The sequence below is a fragment of the Nannospalax galili genome, unplaced genomic scaffold, assembly GCF_000622305.1.
Source record: "Nannospalax galili isolate Female #2095 unplaced genomic scaffold, S.galili_v1.0 scaffold200, whole genome shotgun sequence".
Lineage (NCBI taxonomy): Eukaryota > Metazoa > Chordata > Mammalia > Rodentia > Spalacidae > Nannospalax > Nannospalax galili.
The window spans coordinates 327,345-347,079 of NW_008345373.1; the positions used below are offsets into that span (position 1 = coordinate 327,345).

Here is a 19,735-nt window from a genome sequence, read left to right on the forward strand (position 1 = left end):
ATCTCTGGAAACAGCAACAGCAACTGCAGGCGTAGCCAGCATAAGCTACCATCCATACCAGGCACTGCACCAGGAAATACGGAAAGAGAACTGGGCTCTACTTTCGTTCTGAAACACATGGTCTGACTAGAATCTGGGGATGTTATAGGAAGCAAAAATGGTACAGAAAGGAAAGGATTCAAGGTCATCGCATAGAAGAGACCTTAGCTTTAATTAAGCACTTCATGCGAATCATTTAATTCTCATATCAGCTCATGAGATGAGTGGTACATTATCAGAGTGTCCTTTGATCACTGGGACCACCTTAGCCTCAGGAAAGGTCCACACAGTACTCTGTGATACCTCCTAAGGCAGTTTCTTTCCCAATGACATGAGTCTTCTAAGTCTGGTGCCTTTGAGGTGTGCTCTACTGCCCACTGTGAGACGACTCCCTGCCTCTCCTCCAAGATATCTCAACTCCAAGTCCCTCCATCACTAACTGTCCCCTTCCACAGCAAGGATAAAGTCATCCCCAGTTGAGAGCCAGAGCCCCAACTGCTGGTTGGTAAGGAGTGGAATCTAAATCTCAACAAGGGTAGTCTGGGTTTAGATTTGAGAACTGTGTTCTTCCCCAGCTGCTAGGCTGGGGGATAGAGGTATAGCCCCCTGTGGAGGACTATCCACAGGAAAGACAGTTGTGTCGGTCTGTAAAGGAAGGAGAGATGAGGGGACAGTCACCAAAGAGGGAAAATCAGAACTTTAGACATTGAATGTCTCCATCAGAACCAGGTGTGGAAGGGCTTCTTCTCATCAAAGCTTAGAGGCTTGAATTTCAGTATTCCTGAGGCCCGATCCTACCTAATCATGCCTGTGCTATGGCAGTCTGCTGACTTAAGCCTTCTGCCAGAAAGCCGCATTCAACCTGGGCAGGAAGAAGGAGACGCACACTCCATTCTGCCTTCTAAAATAAGGCAATTTCAGAGATTCATATGCTCAGAAAATGCCTGTCACACTTTGTGATTAGAGTTAGCTGCCACCCCCACCTGTCTGTCATCAGCCCTTGGTTCTGGGGGGATGATTGTTAAATCTGTATATGTCAGTGATGTTTTTGGCAGAAGCCTGATTATATCCTTCACCCTGGGTGACTGGAAATCTGGGTTGGTCCTAGAACTCTAAACCTCCTTTTGGTTTTTATATACAGAGTCCTGATTTCTTCCTGGCATTTCACATTTTCTGTGATAAAGAGAGCAACTCTATCCATAGCTCATTTTATTACACAGAAACTGTGTTTGCTATGAAGAGTCAACCTAGTTCCTAGTCCATTTTCCCTCTAGGTGTGGCCCCTCCCAACACACACACACACACACACACACACACACACACACACACACACACACACTGCTTCTCTCCTGTTCCTGGTCATTTTACCCTTGAGATGACAAGTGTCTTACCTGGGTCCCGGCTGGACCTCTGGAAAGATGTGTCTCTGAGGGGAGGGTGTGCTGCTCTCCTCCGCTGGTGCTGGCGGTAAGGGCTGGTACTTCTTGGGGAGAGTGATGACGGGTCTGTGGGAAGAATCACATTGTGGTGAGGACTGAGCAGGCATGTGGCTGCGCATTCTCAGACAGCAAATCCACTCTGGACCCCTCCCCATCCTGCTCAGCTCTGGGTTGGAGACTCCAGTGAGGGATGCTTTGTCATACGCTGAGCAGCCTGGACCACCCTGGGTGGCTTCAAACCTTAGCATCACGAGTCCTTCAGGGTAGTGTGCTCTGGTGCTCTGTTTCCTGCAGTGTGGGAGACAATTTCCTACAGGCGCCACAGACTTTTCAGTATGCCAAAAGGTCTGGGGAAAATAGAGCAACGGCCTTCTACTTACACCACACTGGAAGACCTGGGTTCTTAAAGTGCCCCAAAGAAACAGGAAATGTCTGGAAGTCAATGAAAACCTCATTCGCCCATTTTCCCCAGCCATTCACCCATTCATTCATAAAGTGTGTCAGGCACTTTGATGGATGGTGGAGACGCAAGAGGAAATGGACACACTCCTTAGCTCAAGATGCCCCCGTTCAGGGGCAGAGCGGGGGGTGGGGTGGAGAAGTGGTCAGAGCATGTGGCACAGGCTTGGCTGAGGGACACACTGGTCCAAGTAGGGCAGGGGCAGTCCCCGGCCCCCTCAGAACCTCAGCGGCCCAGTTTTCAGCTCTCACCTCTATGTGTACATATGAATATGACTGTAGTGGTATTTATATATGTGACATAAAATATGTACTTACATGGACATATATTTATTATTATGTCTGACTTAAATTGTAAGTCAATTTGTTTAATAATATTAAAATATATTGACTTTCTGGATGATTATTGAAGTAATTATTTTTTTGGTTTGAGACAGTTTCTCTGTTGCCCCAGCTGGCCTAGAACTCGTTATGTAGACCAGGCTGGTCTTTATCTCACAGAGATCTGCCTGCCTCTGCCTCCAGAGTGCTGGGACTAAAGGTGTGCACCGCCATGCCTGGCAGCTTACTGATTTATATGTTGGGTATATCCCGATCTCATATCTCTGGTCAAGTTGGGTGTGTACTTATAAAATATATTGTCAGATTACTGATAAAAGAAAGGAGCATGTCAAGTAGAGATCTAGGGAAGAGGATTCTGAGCAGAGGGCGGAGTGGTAGGTTCTGGCTACAAGAAGAGATTGGGGAAAATACACTGATGCTGGCCCTAAAGTTGTGAGTTATTAAGTTGTTGAATGTTGTCTATCCCACATCCACACTTGAGTGACTTGGTCTTGGGCCAGTGAGATAGCTCAGTGGTAAAGGCACCTGTTGCCAGGGCTGAAGACGACTTGTGTTTGATTTCTCTAGATCCACAGGGCAGAAAGACAGCCAGTTCCTGCAAGTTGTCCTCTGACCACGTGCACATTGTGGCTTGTGCACGCTATTCCCCATAAATAAGCAAATATAAAAAATGTCACTTGCTTCAATTGTAGCTAAAAATGATGATGGAGGTATAGTGAGGACAGAAAGACTGATTACATAAATGGACAAAGGCTGTTCTGTCTTGTTCACAGGCCAGCTTATACTGGTTTTATAAGTTTAAATGTTTGTGCTTCTTTTTCAGGCACTGGCAAAAAAGTCTACGGTACTGCAAAATGTGATTTTAGATGTCTTACCGAGGAGGCGGCAAAGGGACCTGTGGAAGGAGAGAGGCAGAGGTTAACTTCATTGCTCTTTGGGCAGGGCAGTGGTTAAGAGCTTTTCTTTTCAAAATAGAAATGAAAAATTATGACTGAAATTCTCGGATACAGTATTCAAGTGATATTTAAGCCACATTCCACATACCACAATGTTCATACTTTGAAAGAGTAGCAAATATGTTTTAATACTTTCCTCATACCTTGTTCACCTTTGTGGATTTTGTCCCTGAAACACAAGAGAGAAAACCAGTGAATCCATAGGAAACTTTACCCTTGTACATAAGCTCACGTGGAAGACATTGCTATATTCGAGAGATTGATGATATTGCTGATTGATAATCCTTGAGCTCCTATTAGCCACCAAGCGTGATGTTAAACACTTCATTTTGAGGTCTTTTGTTTTGGTAGGGAAGAGTCCAGGGCACGGGGAAGGTAAATACCCAAGTTATTATCACTGAACTAGAAAAAGGAGCAAAAGGCCTCCACTGCATAGAGTGTGACTCCCAAGACCTCTGATAGCTTTTGGGTCCTCCATTTGTTTAATTAGAACATTTGATGTTATTGAATAAATATATTAAGATATGACTCAAGGGGATAGTGGCTATAGGTAATATTTAGGATTTATACACATGCAATTTTGCGCATATGTAAATAATTCACGTTCCATCTAGCACCTTTCTGGGTATTCTAAGCAAAGGAAAAGATTATTACAGAATTCCTATGATGGAAAGGTTTTCAAAGACCCCCAAATTCGACACCTTTATTTAGTCAATGACAAAACCTAGAAACTACCAGAATAAATCCTTATAACAGCCTGAGTGGAGTGTGGGACAGAGTTTTCTGACTTCTGGGTGGTTTTATTTCCCCTGTTCACTTCCATTCAAAGGTAACTACTGAGCTAGGACTCTGAGTGAAGTCTTACACCAGGCAGTGAGGGGGAAAGCAACCAGCATCCCAGGATCCTTCTCCCACACCACTCACAGTTGTCCTGTTCATGGCCAAACCGTACCATCTGGGGAGGTGGGGGGATGGTGTAGATGATATAATCCGTGCTTGGAAAAGTTCATACATAAGTGTGTGGACATACATTGACCACACCATGAGAAAGAAGAGTCTCAAGTTCAGAGGACCCAGAAATTAAAGGAATGCATGTGAGGCTAGAGGGAGTCCAGAATGTTGGAGAAAGCCCCTCGAGGAAGCCCTTTGCTTTTCTGTGAAGAGCTTTCTCTTCTCCTTCTCTTGTCCTTCCCCCTCCTGTGGCAGTCACTATGGGATATCACATTATGTCTATGCCTGAATAGAAACAGCTTGAGTCTTAGCACGCATTTCAGTCAAGAGGGGAACCTGGGCTTCTCAGAACTGTGCTTTCGATCAAGGGCTTGCTCTTTTCTTTATTGAGGTGGTATACCCAGCATGAAAGGAAGGAAAACTAGAACTGTCTTATCAGAGGATTAGGTCTCTTCTGACTCCGCTGACCTGGAACACACACACAAACACAAACAGATGCTATCACTTTAATCTCATCTGTTGTTTGCAACACAAGTAAGATTATCTTTGTTGCTTCTAGCAAACATCCACAGCATGCAGATTCATACACTGTTCTGGGTCAAAGGCAAGGAAGGATCATGAGGGATTAAGGTTCTATTTTAGGTCACCAGAGGAACACAAGGCTCACTCAATAAGCTTGTTTACGATAAGATTAATTTTTTGGTTGGAAGGTTAAGTAAAAGTCATTTGTTTAGAGCATGTCGATATTGTAAAAGTCATTCCCACCCCCCCACCTCCCTCCTCCTCTTCCTCCCCCTCTTCCTCCTCCTCCTCTTCCTCCTCCTGCAGAAACATTTAACACAAAAATTGCCCTTTGAGCACATCTTCAGGATACAGTAGAGCGCTATGCCACAGAGGTCTCTGGAGTTTATTCATCTTGATTAACTCAAACACTGCACACTAACCATCACCTCCCACCACCCCTCCTTCTTGCCCCTGGTAACCCCATCTACTTCTTGCTGCTGTTAGGTCAATTTGGGTTTCATCTAAGTGGAATCATGCAATATTAACTATGTGTATCTTGTTTTAGTCAGTGTCATGTCCTCCAAGCCCATCTGTGTGGCCACAACTGGTAGAATTTCCTTCTATCCAGGGCTGAATAAAACTTTATTTATGTGTGTATCGTCATCTCCTCACTTCCATGGTTTGGCTCTGTGGATAATGTTGCAGGGACCTGGAGTACAGTCAGTCTTCAAGATCCTGACTTCAGTTCCTTTGAAAGGCGCTAGAAGTGGGATTCCTGAGTCATAGGAATGACTGGTTTGACTTTTTAGAGGAAGCCTGTACTATGTTCCCTGGTGGCTGTGCAAACTTGTGCTCTTGCCCAACAATGTGCCAGCACTGCCCCGTGCCTCATAGTCCAACCTTGTTCTCCTAGGGTTGCTGCTAAGAGTCTTTTGTGGTAAGCATGGTGGATCTTTCTGGCGTCCTCTGATATACCCTGTGTCTTCATCATAATGCAAGACTTTAGTATTATTTAGCATTCTTCCCTCCTCTAAATTTTTAAAGAATATTTTTATTGAGTTTTTGTGCATTTCATACAATAGTTCTTAATTAAATTTAGATCCCTACCCCATCCATGCCCCCACATACCTTCCTCCCACTGGACCTGGTATTCTGTCATGTATGTTAAGTCCTATTGGGTCAAGCATTTGTACCTACATGTCCTTCAGTGCAAGTTTATCCACTGAAGTCTCCTCAGCCTATCTAGAGATCGTAAGGAAGATCTACTCACCCTCACTCAGCAGAAATCAGTTGCCAACCATTTCCAGGCTAGGGCCAGCCCACTGCCCATTTCCCTCACTCCACACTGGGCTCTTCTGTGGTTGAGTTGGCATGGGTCCCTGTGCTCAATGCCACCATTGCTGTAAATTCACATGAGCAAGTTTCTAGTGGCCTGAAAGCCTCTGTTTCCAGAAAGTTTTGTAGTAATTCTATCAACGAGTGCAGCAAAAGTCCCAGAGAGGTTCAGCCACACGTGTCCAACCTGCAGCCTCTGGGCTGCTTGTAGCTCAGGATAGCTTGCTGTGTGTCAAGGTCATGTAAAATCAACATATGGCTGCTTTTACAACCCACAGGCCACAGCGTGGACACCTACAGATTTCATGACTGGCTCAAGATAATTCTTTGTTCTATGTGGTCCAGAAAAGCCAAAAGCCTGGTCACCCCTAGGCCCCTGTCAGCCGCAGGAAATATGTATGCTGGTAACCATCCCCCTATAGAGGGGGATCCCTGTGTTCCCAGTTTAGACATCAGTGTTGTACAAGGTAAGCAGTCCAGGGAGTTTGAGGGTTAGCCCAGGAGAGAACACTGGGTCAGTCACACAGGTGAAGTAACTTGTCACATAGCCATCAGTTTTCATAGTAATCCAGCTAAACCCCACAAGGCTTTTTTATTTTCCATTTTGGGGTCTTGTAACAAGTCAGGTATTTGTAATAATGAAGATAAGAGTTGGAGTGGATTGTTTTCAGATTGACTTTTAGAATTTGTTTTTGTGAGGGTACAGCTCAAACCCAGGACCTCAACTCATGCTAAGCAAGTTCTGTACTCACAGAGCTACACCTGGGCTTGTCATTCCAGGCAGCGTTCCAGCAATGCTCGGTCCATACTTACTAGATAAACTCATGACTGAGAATTGGATGAGCATCCTCACTAGGAAAACATGAGGGAAAATTTTTATACTTCTCAGGAATTTATGTGCAGGATAAGTGAATTAGAGTACTTCCTCAAGGCATGTTTTCTTTTTAAAAATATTATTTATTAAAAGCTTTAAGGCTTGATTTTTAATGCACACCTATGGATTCTATTATGAAATGGAAAACTAGAGGCTGTTGTGTGCTTACCCTCCTGACAAAATACTCAGCCGGCCTCCAATGCCAGGGAAAGTTTCCTGTCTGCCAGACAGAGGACCCAAATTGTCTTTCCTCAAGGTCTTCAAATTTGGGAGTGCTTTCATTTGGTGGTGGCTGGCATCTCTGCCACCTGGTGGCCAGTGTTGCAATCCACAGCACTTTCCTTTTAAGTGTTCAGGACTGCCATCACCTAAAGGTCTGGAACTGGGGAGCTGATGCTGGGGGGGCGCAGGGCACCACAGCAGAGCCCATCGGTCCCGAGTTTGACTATTTGCTCAGATTATTAGGGCAAAACCCCGACAAAGTTAACGACAGAGTCGGGTGTGGTTAAAGCCAAACTTCAAGAACCGGTTGTTAAATTGTCAAGGATTTTGAAACCTGGTTGTTAATTATAGCGACTGTTAAAAATAGATTATATAATTGTACACTTGAGTTACATCAAAGCAGAGATAATGAAGGCCAGTGCACCACTTCCTGTGCTTGTACTGTTATTTGTGCTGTGAAAGTTATTTCCCTCATATGAAATGGCATCTCTTCCAGCTCCATGTTCATGATCACTCAGCCCTTGAAGCTTGGAATTCTGGGAGTATTTACACCATAGAATTGCCAAATGCTACGGAATCAGTTAGACTTGATTTTTGTTGTTTGTCTAAACTGAAGAAAGTTACAGAGAAAATGTTAACCATGCACATTCTAATTATAACTGTGCAATGTTTGGAGGCATTATTTTGTGGAGTGCAAACTTAAGGCTCTATACTTCTAGTGCTGAGTTTGAAAATTATTCAACTTAGCTAAAAAATTGCCCATGCCATTACATCAATGAAGCCCATGTAGATGCAAGAGTTTAATAAAAACTGAGTGTGGTGTTGTATGCCTTTAATACCAACATTTGGGAGGCAGAGGCAGGCAGATCTCTGTGAGTTGGAGGTCAGCAGGTCTACTGCTCTGTGAGTGCCAGGCCAGCTGGGGGGCTACAGGGAGACCCTGCCTCAAAAGACAAAAAAAAAAAGAGTTTAGTTAAAAAAAAAATCACACGGAGCCTGTAATCCCAGCACTTTGGAGGCTGAGGCAGGAGGATCATAAAATTTGAGGCTAGCCTAGGCTACAGAGTGAGTTCAGGGACAGCTGAGTTACAGTAGTGAGATCCTTTCTCAGAAGAAAAGAATCCAATTGGCTCTATGAGATTTGGATAAATGATATTATATCTTTTAATATCACTTTAAAGTATGCTTCTCACTCTGTCTGAGATGCAATAACCTCATTTGCACATACGCCTGATGCTCTTCTTCAGACATCAACTCTGTTTGTGGTTTTGTTATTTCTGTCAAGGTGCTGAGTAACTTGACACCGGCTGCTTGGTCTCTCTGAGCTTTTCATAACCCTGTCTGTCATTTTAAAGGGCGGGTAAACAAGATACGTAGGCACATTGGCTTTTTCTCTTAATAGACGAACCAACGATGGGGAAGGGCAGTTGTAAAGGGATCTGTGATGTCACTCAGCCCATGCCCGGTCAGTGCCTGAGCAACCTTGGACAAGTGACTTAGATGTTAAAATGCAGATCATGAAATCTAATTCCTTGCATCTTCAGGATTACATAAAATAATTAATTTTCAAGCAACCTTCAATCCAGTTGATGCTAAATGTAGGCAACACCAGTTATTTCTGAAATAGCATCACACAAACCAATATTTCAGAAATAGACCATTTATATAATGTTCTATAATTAGAGAGATGAACTTGGGACAAAGTGGATATAACTTGGCCTCAATCACAAAATTCATTGTGTCTACAAGTCTTATGACACAGCAAACCATTGGCATATTGTGTCCTGATGATTATACAGAAATGCCCAAGAAGAAACTTCGAATTCCAGTGGTGACAATGTCCATTTGGAAAAGCCTGCTGAAAGACTATCTTCAAGTCTATTTAACACCTCAGAAATTGCAGCCATAAATTGCTGAAGGGTGGCCTTGGGAGTCAGTGGGAAGGGACTGTGTTAGGCAAAAATCAAGGATGATTTAGGAACCTACCAGCTCTAACAACTCCTGGATAAGGTCGAAAGTTATAACTTTTAGGCACAAGCATTTCGACAGCTTTCAGGTTTGGGGCATGAGTAAGAGACAGAACCATCTTCCAAGTCAAGCCTGGGGACAGGTGCTTTCTGCTGATGTGGTTGTGTCGAGGGCTGGTGAGGAGTGGGCAGGCAGGGTAAAGCAATGGACAGAGGCTAGAAAGCATGGATTCACAGAGTGCCAGAGACGTAGGACACCGGACTGGAAGGTAATGCTGTCTGTGCTCTGGTAACAAAGGGTAAGTTCGCTATGTGCCCAACATGGTGCCATGCGTTTACTGTGGGGGAAATGACAACTCAGGAATCTTGTTCTCTGTAACTGAGGCGACCGGACTGGAAGGTAATGTTGTCTGTGCTCTGGTAACAAAGGGTAAGTTTCCACCTGTTCGCTATGTGCCCAACATGGTGTCATGCGTTTACTGTGGGGGAAATGACAACTCAGGAATCTTGTTCTCTGTAACTGAGGCTTCTGGTCTTCTTTTTATCAATTTATCTGTAACAGATTTATTTTTAAGCTAAAAACCAAACTATGCAGATGTGAGATGGTTTACACCTGCAGCGGGAGTCAGGTGAACGTGCCAGTGGTAGGGCACAAGGGGGCAGAGATCTGGGGTGGGTTGGTGCAGATCTGCACCCTTGGAGAGTCTACCACATCATAACCAGGACTTGAGTTTCACATTGCCTATCATTTCTGAAGTAGAGAAACCTTGTCCTGTGGTGTTGTGTAGAGGTGGGTTCAGCCTAGGAGGCTGTGGAGCTACTTGTAAATAGTCTCCTAGCTGGGAAGGGGTATAGCTGGGACAAAGCTTATGGCCAGCTGTCGGCAAGTCCAGTGTGCAGGCAGCCATGTCTTAGCTTCCGAGCATCCAAAATGCTATTATCCTTCTACGAGATTATTGTCTTACATCTCAGTTCAACGTTCCTTGCTTCTGAGACCTTCTTGGGAGACACAAGATTTCCCCTGTGGGGAGTTGTGTTGATATATTTTTGAGTTTCCACAACTCTTAGTGTGCTGTGGACTTTTACAGGTCTAAGGTCTTGCCTCCCTGACACCCAGGGCCTTGGAACAAAAAGTTTAGATCAGGGACCTCTTGGCCCAGCAGGTGTCGTAAGTGTGGAGTGTTTTCTCTCCTAGGAAATCCATCTTTTGACTGGGGAGAGGTTGTGTTCACAGTGAGTTGTGGGACCTGGAATTTAGCAGCCCAAAAGCTGAGATACCTTAAGTACTGGATGCTGTTGGCTAAATCATGACGAGAGCAGATCTAGCTCACCTTTAGACCGTCTCTCCCCTATGGGACATTGCACTTAGATGCCTATGCTCAGTTTCCTGTATGCTTAATCTCTAGATCACGTGTAGTAGCTAAATCAAGGGCCATATTAGGGGAGACATGAAGGATTTGTGTTCAAAACTTCTTTTATAGGTCGAGGGATGTCTGCCCTAAATAACGTCCATGTTTGTTGTGACAACGATTTCAACAGCCAAGTTACAGAATCAGCTTAAGTGCTGTTGATGAATGAATGAAGTTTGGTATATACACAGTGGAATACTGCTCAGCCATAAAGAGGAATGGGGTCTTTTCACTTGCATAAAAAATGGATAGAGCTGGAAAATAAGAAAAATAAGGTAGACCCAGAAAGACAGACGCCACATGCTTTCTTCACAGGTACTACCTAGATCTACGTGTGTGTGTGTGTGTGTGTGTGTGTGTGCTGGTCATGAAAGGGACCACAAGAGATGAGGAAGAGATATTAGGGAAGGAGAGGACCAGAAATAGGAGCAGTCAAAGGTACATCTGTGACAGGGAAATGGGGCTATTTGGGGGAGAAAGAGACCCGTGAGGGGGGAAAGGGAGGGTGTGGGGGAGGGGGACTAACGAGAACAAAGTGTAATAACACAAATGTATGAAAATGCCACCATTAAACCCATTACTTCATATGGTAGCTTAAATATTAATAAAAAGGTCCCATTAACCAGTGATGTTTAAATCATTGATTTGATTCAAGCCAGGGCTCCTATTGCTTTTGAGCAAATGGGTTGTGACTGAAATAAGTTAAATACAACGTGACAGGGGAGTGTTTTGCATTTCTTTCTCCTCAACTCTGCCAGCTAAGGCTTGTCATGTATGTTAAGGATGTAGTGTCAGTTTACAGGAGATCAAGTCTGGTCTGGTAGTTCAGGTTCCCTCAGTTGTGGCCACTAGAGGGAAGTATCACACACCAAGTCTTAGTTTGCAGGAGCCAGCCAGAAGAGGAGTGACAGATTGAATGTCAACACTGGCCTTTATCCTTAGACCCAGGACCATCTGCAGCTAGTAAACAGGCTGCTAGCCTGGGCTCTGACTACTTGCTGGTTGACCCTGACTGTGCCTTGAGGCAGCAGATTAACGTCAAACTGGCCTCAGATTCTAATTGCTTCAGCATCCGAGTCTGTTTAAAAGCAAACTCACAGAAAGCCCGTTGGAGGTCATTGTGTGGGCTGTCGTTTGCTGCTTTCAACCAAGCTCATGTTTCTGGATATATGTGCTCAGTCGCCCGAGGATAATTCTCTTTTTCTTTTCTTGGGTGGTTTATTGGATGTCTTTACAAATTCATCCCTGAATAGTTGGCATGTCACTTCAAAAGAAATTAGTCGAGAGTTCTTGCTCAGTTCATGTGTAGGGCGAGGGTACATGCATCCGACGGCAGGCTATTTTGTAATTTTAAGCTTCGGTCCTCCCAAGAAGCTAAGCCATGTCCTCTTTGAAAACCACGACTCTCCTCCTTGGAGATAAGAAGATTTCTTCTGGATCTGTGGTATGGCTGTGGTTCGTCACATACAGCTAGCAACATTGCCTCAAAATAAAACTTTCGCCCATTTCTAGGAATGAAAAAGGTCTCCCTTCAGGGAAGATAAGTTCTTGAAATCTGATGCTTTACAGATGTCAGGATCTGATAAGAAAAACGACACTAGGCACATGTTGACATAAACCCATAACTGCTCAACTTGACAAAAATATCACCACAGTTCCTCTGCTTCTGAATAACGTTCTGTGACACGTTGTGAGAATGAATAAATTATCCAAGAATGTGTTCACATCAAAAATACAGAAATTGTTAATGAACACATAAATTATCCAAGCATTTTCCTGTGAGATGTCTGATCCTGGAAATGTGGGTATCCATGTTAATTTACGCCCCCTCTTCCTTTCTGTGTGGTACCTGAATGCCCAGGGTGATCCTGGAGAGCCATCAGTTACAGAGGTGTGGGAAGAAAAACAGACAGGTGGTAATGCTCATGGAGGGAGGGAGTCTTCCATAACCCTCCTTCGACTCCAGTGAGCCCAGCTTTCTCTTTGGGTTATTCTCTCTAGCGACAGCCTCAGTTGATACTGGGGCCCACTCTAACAGCAGTTACATTTTTGCAGCCATGACATCAGTCAACATCCTCTAAAAAACAGACAGCACCAACGTATTCCCGAGAAATACATCCCTGTTCCTCTCCCTGAGGAATTGGTTTGCCATTTTGTTATGGGAAACTAATCCCATAAAGGAATTGGATTCTCTTTTTTCTTAGGCTGCCAGGAAGCTCAGAGGCAAATGAGTTATTTGATTTTAATAGAATTTAGCAGTATGTACCTGAGGACCCTAATTGTTTTTTTATTTGCCTTAAACAGATCATCTATCTGGATTTCCACTAGAATTTTTCTCTTTATTTTATTGTTCAAGGCTTTATTAAAGCAGTATTTTATGAAGTGATGCAGTGTAAATACTGTGACCACAGACGTGAGGATGGATGTCCAGAGAGAGAGAGAGCTCCCACCAAGGCTGCTTCCTGGTTTCTCTTTACCAGAGCACAGGGCTGCTGTTACCACCCAGGACATTTTAGACATTTGCTTACTGAGTCATCGCAACCTAGTCTGTGACCCCCGGGCTTCTGGTCCCTTTCTCTGTCAAGATGAAGAGATTCTTACACAGTTCATGGGCTAGAGAGATGGCTCAGCTGTTAAGAGCACTTGCTGCTCTTGCAGAACACCCAGCTTTGATTCCCAGCACCCACATGATGGCTATCAACTGCATGTAACTTCAGTTCCAGGGGATCCAACGCCCTCTTCTGACCTCTGTGGACACTGCACGACACGGGTGCACTCACATACATGCAGGGAATACACTCATACACATGCAATAAAAACAATAAATAAAATATTAAAAAAGACCTTTACACAGCTCATTTTGATGTTTCTAAGAATGAAAAATGCACCTGTCGATAGAGCAGGTTGACTTTAAGTGGAAGGAGTTGCCGTTCTTTGGGACCTCAGAGAACTAAGAAGACAGCTCCCTCATGCCATATTGGGGTTCAGGAGAGGGCTGGAGGACACACGGGACTCGGTGAGGCTGTGCAGACTGCCAGTGAGCTGTGGATGCGGGAATTAGGATCCTTCCTGCCTCCACAGCTGAAGCGAGTGGGCACACCGGCCTCACCAAGGTGTCTTGCTGACGGTCTCACGTGAGGCAGGCAGAGGCCGGCCCAGGCTGCCGCTGCTTTCCTTGCTCTGCCCACCTTGCTTCCTACCGTGAGCCCCTTCTCTTCACTCTGTCATGAGCACCGCGGCCCCAAGTGGGCTGGGTCACCCAGCGGGCCTTTGCAGGGGATGCTGGTGCTTTCATTTCTTCCTCTCTCTTTGCTTCCCAGCTGCCGTGAGGTGAGTGGATTTTCCCCACCACCCACCACCCACCATGACGCTCTGACTCATCTCAGCCCCAAAGCAACAGCGCCAGTAACCATGGACTGATACCTTGGTAATGGTGACCTCGAAACGGTGAGCGAAACAGATCTGTGCTCCCTTTAAGTTGGATTTCTCAGGGATTTTGTCATAGCATCAGGAGTCAGACTGGCACAGCTCCCGCCCTGGGTGGTCTCCCCATCCCTGTCTCTGCCCCTGGTGGCTTTCAGTAGCTCCTCCCTGTCTCTCGGGCCTAGACTGGGGATGGCTTTCTTGGTCCAGCCCTGGTGTCTCCGTCTCCACTGTTGGTTCTTTCCCAGCACCCTGAACACCTGTAAATAGTTCCTTTGTAAGTAAACTTTCTTAAAAGCGTTATTTGAGTTTGCCATCTGTTTGCCATTGGGACCTGCGTTGCTGTGCTTTCTGATGAAAGGAAAGATGCTGTTTGCAAGACACTCTGGAATGTAGTGGCAAGCACATAAACAGAGAAGTCAGTGGGCTTCAGTGAGTGGGGAACGTACATCACAGGACCGCCATCTTCCCACCCAGCATTGTAAGAGGAGACAGACAGGAAGATGACAAGGTTGATGGGCGATGAGATCCAACTGAATCTCTTCGACGGGTCTTAGTTTGTGCTTCTAGGACGACGGGAACGGATCCCTCCTTTCAGGGATGCTCCAATCATTACCTGTGCTTCCGTCTTCAAAGTGAGTTGTTTTGCCTAGAGCTTTAAAACCTGTTTTCATATTCATTAATCAACATTTTAAAATTAGATTTCTATCTTGTGATTTTTCAAAAAGCATGCTTATAAAAATTACATCTATCGAATGAGACCGATATGTTTTGAAACAACTCCTTCCCATTATGCAGTATGGAATATGAGTTTTCACAATCAATTCCTTTGTCAATAAAATGAGGCAATAAAAATGTCATAAGGTGTGTCTGACTGCAAAATTAGTCATTTCTTGAAGTGTAATTCAATAGCTCACATGGTGCATGGCCCCTGTGACCACAAGCAGAACTCAGGCTTGTGGGAGGAGAGGAGATGCTCTCTGGTTGTATTTTAAACTCTAGGGACTTTACCTTTAAAATGTTGGCTTCTGACATCTTTGGAGATGGGTTTGTCCACCTGTAGAAGGCAATGTGGCATCATTAGTTCAAACTGATCATGTTACCACCTGGTGTCCAACTACTATGTATGGTTAGATGCATGTGTTCTGGGCCCACAGAGAGTGCCACATGTGTGGCTGGCAGTCAGTAAATACTTGTAATGCCACTGGAAGACTGGAGACTTCATATGATTTTGCATAAGAACTCAGGTTGGAAATCCGACCCTCCCTCTTACTGCTGTGAAAGTTTGGAAAGGGAACTTAGCATCTTAAACGTTTCAGCTTTCACATCTTTATGATAGAGAAAATAATGATGCCACGGGGTCACCCTGAAGATCATCAGTACACAGGGTGGGAAACCCACTAGGCAGGCCCAGTGGAGTGTGGCTTCGAGTGACAGACCAGGTGATGCTGTCACTGTCACTGAGCAGACGAGTCACACAGCCCCTTCATTTCCTCTCTGTGAAATGGAGGCAACCCAATACTGCTTCCCCGTGACCATGGCGGGGGGTGCCGTGGGGGGGACAGGGGATGACAGTGTGAGACAGTGAACACACCAGAGTGAAGCATCAGCACAACTGCAGGTGTCCTTATCGGGACGCAGTGGACTGTCGATGACAATAGAACAAGAAGATTTGAGGGGAGGACGATGAGGTGCTCATTAGGGTGCTCAGTCTTGGAAAGCCTTTCAGTCTAGTCAGTACTGGGGGCTTAGTACATCTCTTTGCAGGCGCTGGCTGAGCTGGGCAAGGTGGCTGGGGGGGTCTGAATCCCCGCTAGTCTCCACTGAACTCAGTCCTTACACCCGGGGAGAGCAGGGCTGCTGTTCTGCAGCTTGGTCTGGTCTGATGGAGCGGTGGCCATCTTGCATTCTTTCATAGCACCATCTGCCTCCAGTCCCCCGGGGGTTCCCTGAGCACTGGCTGCTGGACGTGCTTCCCTGCTCCTGCTGAGGCCTCGGCTCCAGCGTCTCTGTGTTTGTGCCTCCAGCCATGCTTGCTGCACCCGCCGTTGCCAGCCTGGGTAGGGCAGCAGGTCAGGCTCCGTCTCCGCCACACATGGGCCCTGCGTGCTTGGGGTCTCAAGCTGTTCTGAGAAGGTTTGGAAAGGGAACTTAGCACCCCTTCACGACCTTGGTACCTGCTCTTTCCCCATAGCCAGCTGCTTCGTGTTTGTGTATGGGAGTTTTGGGTGACCTCTGATGGTATTAATACAGGATCATATACCAGGAGTCTTTGCTGTTCTTCCTGAGGCCCCTACCATTTCCTGTATATTTGTTAGTGTATATCTGCAGCAATGCTGGATCCCCAGGGAGCAAAAAGGGTTGACAGTGTGGCCTCTAACGGAGGGTTCAGGTATGTTGCAGTCATGACATGGGCTGTGGGGATTGGGACTGGGTGATTGCTGAGTGTTTATGTGCATGTGTGGTGTATTTGTGTGTGTAGTATGTGGTGTGTGTGTGTGGGGTATAGTGTTTATGGTGTATTTGTGTGTGTAGTATGTGGTGTGTGTGTGGAGGTATAGTGTTTATGGTGTATTTGTGTGTGTAGTATGTGGTGTGTGTGTGTGGGGTATAGTGTTTATGGTGTGTGTTTGTGTGTAGAGTATGTGGTGTATTTCTGTGCTTTGTGTGGTATTTGTGTGGTATAGTATTTATGGTATGTATGCTGTGTGTATGTGATGTGTGTAAGTGGTATGTGTATGTGTGATATAGTGTGTGGTATATGTAGTGTGTATGTGTAGTATAGTGTGTGGTGTATGTATTTATGTGGTATAGTATATGGGGTATGTATGGTATGTGTACTGTGTGTATTTGTGTGTGGAGTATATATGTGGTGTGTTTGTGTATGTGATATGTGTGGTATGTGTACATGTGTGTGTTTGATGTGTGTGTGGTATGTGTATGTGTGATGTAGTGTGTGGTATACATGGTATGGTATGTATGTGTGATATACTGTTTGGTGTATTTATATGGTGTAGTATGTGGGGTGTGTATGGTATGTGTACTGTATTTGTGTGTGGCGTGTATACATGGTGTGTGTTTGTGTATCTGATATATGTGATATGTGTATGTGTGTGTTTGATGTACGTGTGGTACATGTGGTATGTGTGGTGTGTGTATATGTGTGTGTAGTTTCTGAGTGTGCTATGTGTGTATGGTATGTGTGGTTTATGTGTTTGTGTGGTATAATGTATGGGGGTGTGTGTATATGTGTGTGTTTATGGTGTAGTGTGTGGTATGTGCATATTTATGTGTGTGTATGTGGGGTGTGTGTGTATGTGGGGTATGTGTGTGTATATGGGGTGTGTGTATGCGGGGTATGTGTGTGTATGTGGGGTGTGTGTGTATGTGGGGGTGTGTGTGTATGTGGGGTATGTGTGTGTATGTGGGGTTGTGTGTGTATTTCTTTTCTGGCCCTGTCTCTTTGGTATTCTGTATACCTCCTATACCATAACAGACATCTCTTCTTAGATTTGCGAATATGTGTGTGTATGTGGGGTATGTGTGTGTACATGGGGTGTGTGTATGTGGGGTATGTGTGTGTATGTGGGGGTGTGTGTGTATGTGGGTGTGTGTGTGTATGTGGGGTGTGTGTGTGTGTGTGTGCGCACATGCAAGCTTCCAGGGCCTTGGCAATGCTTGGCAGTGTTCCTGTTGTCTGCCCGCTGGATGGCAGTAACACTCTCCTAGTAGAACAGCCAAAAATGTCTCCAGGCCTCACTAGAGGTTGTTGGGGGCAAAATCTCCCTGTTGAGAACCACCAATCACGACGCGGTGTGTGAAGCACATAACCGACTGCTTTGCACACTTCTCCCAGATGGCTTTGGACAAACAGTGGCTGGTTGGTGGCAGCTCAGGGCTCTCTGTTCCCTGTGTTCACATCTGTCCCAGTCTTCCCATGAACAAGACCGCTAGGTTGGGTGGCCGCCTCCTCCCTCGGACTGCGTGCTCCTTTCCTCCTCCCTTAGAGTGCAGCTGTTCACTTGCCTTTCTGCTTCCAGTGGTGAGCACAGTGCTTGGTGCACAGTAAGTGCTTACTTACTAAGTCGAGTACTTGCTTGGGGCTTGAGATAAGAAAGGCCCTGTATAAGGGCTTTTGAAGATCCAGTTTGCAGATAGCTTAATCTCAGAACTAATAAGAATTGGCCCCTGGAAATGAGGTTGTTAATGAGAAAGATAATCCACTTGCAGTAAAACTCGATTTCTCAGCCCCTGATTACAAACGTAAAAGTACTGAACTGAGGCTAAGCCTAGGTTAATTTTAAGAAACTTCCCTCTTGGCCACACTGTTGCTCAGGCCTTGCCTGCCCTTCTCACGTGATTCCTGTGGACTTGAAGTGATGGGATTGTAATACTGCAAAGTGATCCATCAGAAAGAAGACACTGAGACTGTGAAGGATGTGAACTATGGAAACGAAGGCTTGGACTCTGCCACAGCTGGGTTTTGTTGATGTTTGCTTTAAGACAGTCTCATGTAGCTCAGGCTAGCCTCAAACTCATTATATAGTCAAGGATGAACCTCTCCTGCTTTCACTTCCAAGGTGTTGGAGTTAGCGGAGTACATCACCACATCTAGCCTGCTGCAGCTGTTTTTAGGAAGCCAAATGAAAATATTTTTCCTTAAAAGCATTCCTCTAGGGGATGGATAGATGGTTCAACGGGTAAGAGCACTGGGTGCTCTTGTAGAGAACCTGGGTTTGATTCCCAGCACCCACATGGCGGCTAACAACTGTCTGTAACTCCAGTTCCAGGGGATCTGACACCCTCGTCTGACCTCTGTGACATGGGTGCACTTACACACATGGCAATACACTCATACACATAAAAAATTAATAACTAAAATATTAAAAAAATTCCTGTAATAAAAATACACATGTGCAGGTGATCGTCAGGGGCTTAGTGGAAGGAGACCTCGCTCTTCAGCTCAGTCAACGACGTCTATTCTCTCTAATGGACCAGGGTTTGGGTCTGCAGGGTCTGTAGCTGCTCCACTCATTCTTCACTCCCACTTTGTCCTGCTTTCTGCTCCAGTGGTAGACACTCCCAGGAGAGGGACGCTGATCTCTTCATGAGGTTGGAACCTTTCTGGTCTTACTCACCTCTCAAAGCTCCAATGTCTTAATACTGTTAACAGCGGCAATGAAATTTCAAGGTGAATTTTGGAGGAGACAAACATTCAGATCTTAGCAGTTAAGGAAGGAAAGGAGGATGTCCACTAAGATGTGCCATTTTCACAGAATATACCCAGAAGAGACTGACAGAGGCAGGAGCAGTCCTTACACAGGCTCCAAGCTGAACCCTCCTGCCACTCAATAAACTCTCCCCAAAGCTGTGTCTTCAGCGCCTGCCAAGACCAGGCAGGATGACAGACTCCGGTGACAAATCAGCAGACATGCAGTTTCCTGCTCTCACAAAACCCGCAGACTTAGTGAGGTAGAACTCATGATAAGTAGCTACATCAGAAAGACTGTGGCAAATGAATGGGCTTGGGAGCATAGTCACAGAAGGATGGGATTAAGAAAAACCTCCTCAGTAGAGATGGACTGATGGAATGAGCAACATTGAATCCTTAAACCAGCCTTGCAAAATGGACATTATCACCCTCACTTTAACAACTGTAGTTTTATAATCTAGGACAGTTCCCTGTCTGAGCTTTGCTTATCTTGTGTATAAAATCGCATGATCATTGTAATGATACATAGACAGCACAGTGTGTGGTATAGAGCCCTTCCTTCCTTCCTTCCCTCCTTCCTTCCTTCCTTCCTTCCTTCCTTCC

At 45.3% G+C, this 19,735-nt stretch overlaps 1 protein-coding gene across 1 annotated transcript in view; it reads right to left on the reverse strand.

Moving 5' to 3' along the window:
• The window catches only part of Clnk (cytokine dependent hematopoietic cell linker), a 90,470-nt gene that overhangs the window by 38,549 nt on the left and 32,186 nt on the right, over window positions 1-19,735 (reverse strand). The window contains exons 7-10 of the mRNA XM_008841591.2: window positions 14,932-14,977; window positions 3,379-3,404; window positions 3,155-3,174; window positions 1,431-1,544 (exon numbers count right to left, since the gene is read on the reverse strand). Coding sequence (XP_008839813.2) covers window positions 1,431-1,544; window positions 3,155-3,174; window positions 3,379-3,404; window positions 14,932-14,977 — 206 coding nt within the window. The remainder of the gene's footprint in view (window positions 1-1,430; window positions 1,545-3,154; window positions 3,175-3,378; window positions 3,405-14,931; window positions 14,978-19,735) is intronic.